Source organism: Urocampus carinirostris, chromosome 4 (assembly GCF_059441175.1).
Source record: "Urocampus carinirostris isolate Australia breed hairy pipefish chromosome 4, RoL_Ucar_1.0, whole genome shotgun sequence".
In the NCBI taxonomy this organism is placed as follows: Eukaryota; Metazoa; Chordata; class Actinopteri; order Syngnathiformes; family Syngnathidae; genus Urocampus; species Urocampus carinirostris.
Window position 1 is genome coordinate 41277245 of NC_142352.1, and position 4329 is coordinate 41281573.

The 4329-nt window shown below is 39.6% G+C and overlaps 1 protein-coding gene across 1 annotated transcript; it reads left to right on the top strand.

The window, feature by feature from the left end:
• Positions 1-318: 318 nt before the first annotated feature.
• Positions 319-3842, top strand: LOC148367595 (uncharacterized). The gene has a single exon (XM_088333281.1). It carries the CDS (start codon positions 2983-2985, stop codon positions 3715-3717), a length of 735 nt encoding a protein of 244 aa, XP_088189407.1. The 5' UTR covers positions 319-2982; the 3' UTR covers positions 3718-3842.
• The last annotated feature ends 487 nt before the right edge of the window (positions 3843-4329 follow it).

Consider the following 4329-nt stretch of genomic DNA (forward strand, 5'->3'; position numbering starts at 1 on the left):
CCAAATTAACGATTAGGATTGTAATGTGTTAAATCTTTGTTAAAGAGTAAACTAAATGATAATGAAAATTTAAAGGAAAAAAAAGGTTGCGTACCCAGCATAAATGATGCGTCTTGGACAGGTAAGCGGGAAAATGAAAACACTGAGAGTATAATACAAGATAATTATACAGAATAGTATAAAAAGAAAGAATATTTGAGTGAACAACTAATCATTTTTCGTTGAAAATGCGAATAGCAAAGGGTAATAACTTTAAGACGTGTAGATTTGCTCTTAATAAAGAAAGGACGATTAAAGCAATGAAGCTGACTAAAAATGGTCCATAATTTTAGTGTCAATCTTCTTGTTCGTAAATGGACAAATTCAAAAGAGGCGTAAGACGTAAAAAGATTATTTCCTTAGTTGTTCTCGTATTACAGAAAAGAAAATTCGAGACTAGAAATAATTAATAACGTAGCTGAAGCTATTTCAGTCAATGAATGAAATGTTTCCTTTAAACAAAGGAAAAAAGAAACGTATTAATAGTCGGACCAGATCATGTTGATCTGTATAGCCTTGGTCACGGGGGATCTTGAAGGGCTGCTTAAAACAAAGACTAATGCGTAAAGACAAAGATTGTTGCGCGGAATAAAGATTATGAAAATAAAATAAATACACTCAACAAGACATAAGTGACGAGTATGTATTGTTCTATATTGAATCAATAAAAGATTGATTATGGTTACAGAGAGAAGAAAATACAATTAGAGAAGTTATGACATTAAGTTCGATTTGGCATTTTTTGAGAAATTTTTGTTGATCTTTTGAGATTTTTGATGTTTAGTGTGAGGGTTTGGAATTTTGACAAGTTTAGCCCAAAGGACAATTGGGAGGACAATTGATTACACACTGAATTTTTTTAGAATGAGTGTTACGATTGACAAGTGATAAACAAATGTGTAACAAATACTGACTTATGGTTTGGTTAAGTTAATAAGGGAACGGTTTCTATGGAAGAGCATTTTTAGAAGACAATGAGAAACTGATCAATCTTGAAGAGGGCCATAGGAAAAAACGGATTAGTTGATTTTGAGACATATCGGGCTAATTTAAGAATAATTGCATGGGAAATAAATGGGTAGAAATTGATTAAACTAAGATAATGTCTACTAGTACTTAAATTTAGAGAAAAATTTAAGACATAGAATAATCCGGCCCATTTACTAAAAAAATCCCACTACGTAAGCACAGTGGAATTAACGAGACTCTCAAGTGCCAGTGAATTCCGCAAAAAGACTCTTTCTAAGTCTCCAAAGGACATATAAATCTGTCAAAAAGAGGCCATGGACTAATTTGCTGAAAGAGCCAAAGACATCAGTCATCCATTGTCTGCGCCGCTTATCAACAGCGAGGCCAAGGGAGTGATATGGAGCACATCCCAGCTACGCTCATAAACAACGAGCTCACGGGAGTGTGGGGGTAACACACACGGCGAGACGTAAAGTGTTGGGCCTGCGGTCGAAAGGTCACATGTCCTTTGAATGTGAAGAAGAAAGCTCTGCTGAGCAACACCAAACAGCGTGACTAAGCCAAGATAGTATTCAGACATAAAGTCAAATAGATAGATAGATAGATAGATAGATAGATAGATAGATAGATACTTTGTTCATCCCCGAAGGGAAATTCACATTTCCAGCAGCATCCCTGAGCTGAGAACAAACAATCGAGAACAATCGAAAATAACACGGGAGCTGCTGGAGTGGCTGCCATTTGTGACGGCGCCGGAAGAAACGATTCAATTTGAATCATGTACAAACAAACAAACAAAATATTATTGCATATGGTAGCAGTTCTTTTTTCGAGCAAAATATAGAGTGGTTTTCGAGTGCCCTCTTGGAAACAAATGAAAATCATGGAACTTCAATGGACGCTCAGATGCCAATTTTTGAACGCTCATTGCAAATCCTGTTGCGTTTTTGCTTTGGAAAATAATTGTTCATAAGTATGAAACTGATTGTGCTTACTTGAATAATGATTTGTGTTTATGGTAACTGTGTGTACAAAATAATGTATGCCATAGCAGCAGTATTCTTACCTGACCCACTCAAGTCACTGTTTAAACAGCATAACTGGCTTATGGATAGATGCGTACCGCATATCTCGTTGTGCAAAAAGAAGAGCATCGAATGGCAAGACTTGGAAAAATTAGTGTACAAAGGAGAAAGGCTCTTTTCTGGTCGGTGACAGTGCAGTCAGAAGTACACTTAATAGAAGAACAAGAATGACAAATCTTTTTAACCGGAGAGGAAGAGGAATTGTTGACCAGATTCCCGAGAAATTATGGTCTCAGGGGCCTACTGACGTGGGCCTTGTAAAAGGGGCATCCCCTGTAGTGGTCAGACCAAAAACAGAGCATCGCCCTAGAATAAAACAATATCCACTCAAGCCAGATGCTATGGCTGGGATACAACCAGTGATTGAAAATTTAATAGAAGCAGGGGTGTTAGTGGAATGTGCCGACTCCCCAGTAAACACGCCACAACATGCACTCTTGGTTAATATCGTGGACCTATAACAACTCTGTGACAGTGACTGTGCCACCAAATGCCACCATTGTGATGTCCATACCGATAACCTCTTTAAAAGGGTTCCAGTGAGGCAGTCTAGGGAGACAGCCAACACATATTACTGGGCAAGGGTGGGAGGAGTACTGGTGGTACGTGTTTGGACACGGAGCGTTCCAAGGGTGGGAGTATTTGGTTATAACGGAGGCAGGGGAGTACTGGACCCCAGGGGACAGCTCTGAGGCCCAGTATTTCAAAAAATCGGGTTAAATTGCAGCATCAAGGAAGCAATTTACAACTGACTATAACCGTTACAAACCAGACAATTCGACCTCCGGGATCAGATTTTTTAACAGCACGTGCTGGGGTTTCACGTTATGGGCCTGGTCCTCGGGCATGGACCCCTTTTTTCCCGGTCGTAGTGTGTGTAAATGACAGTATGAAATCGACTGATCAGCCAAAATTAAGTAACTACTCTGTAACGACAAATATCACATCAGTAAGCATGTCAGTCGAAGACATTAATGGGTGGTTCAAAGTTACCACAGGAATTTCAAGGATAGATAACAACTGGTTGCTAATGGCTGAGCAGGCGGCACATGCTGTCATGACGGATTGTGTTGTGTGTATGGGTGCTCGCCCTCTTTTGAGAGTTGTACCATCCACTCTGAACTCAGAGTGCCTGATAAACGTAATGAATAATGCTGTACCAAACGGAAACTGCTCTTTCTGGGATCAAACCTACCCCATAACGACAGTTGAAAAACATAAGCCTGTGTTTTCTAAAAGAGTAGCTCAAAATAATTTTACCTGTATAAATAGAACCGGATTTGGTGACAATATAAGTAATCTGAATAGTACACAATGTCACCAAATGTTGACAGTCAATATAACATTTAAACCACTCTCCCGGAGTGACATCTGGTGGTGGTGTGGAGAAGATAAGTTGTATGATAGACTACCGTACAATACCACGGGATTGTGTGCATCTATGTCTCTTATTTTACCTGTGTCTATAACCGCCACCACAATCCCTGAATTGCTAACATCTGTGAAGAGCTTGTTACCACATGCATGGAAAAGTAAAGGTCTACCTATGCCTGGAGTGACAATGATCCTACATACATCGACAGTATCGGTGTTCCAAGAGGCGTACCAGATGAATACAAATTAGCAGATCAAGTAGCAGCGGGTTTTGAATCTTTGATTTGTTATTGGTGTACAATTAATAAAAATGTTGACAGAATAAACTATATCCATTTCAATGTGCAGAAGTTAGGAAACAAAACAGAACAAGGTTTCTCCGCCATACACGAGCAACTCTCTGCTACCTCCCTCATGGCTTTCCAGAACCGGATTGCTGTTGATATGCTACTGGCTGAAAAGGGAGGGGTCTGTTCTATCTTTGGTGACCAATGTTGCACGTTCATACCGAACAACACGGCAGCAGACGGAAGTCTGACAAAGGCCCTGGAAGGCCTCAGGTCACTTAACAACAAGATGAAAGACCACTCAGGAGTTGACACATCAATGTGGGATGGTTTTGGAGATACGTTTGGGAAATATAAAAAATATTAATATATGGCTATAGCCGTTTTTGCGGCAATTCTCACATTGTGTGGATGTTGTTGTATTCCGTGCATAAGAACATTGCTAATGAGACTAATTACAACAGCTCTTGCCCCAATGCAGGCAAAGATGGTACCTTTGTATGCTCTGTTGCCCTCGGACACCGATGCTGATGATGACTCTGGCAATTACCATAAAAATGATGATGGTGAAAATT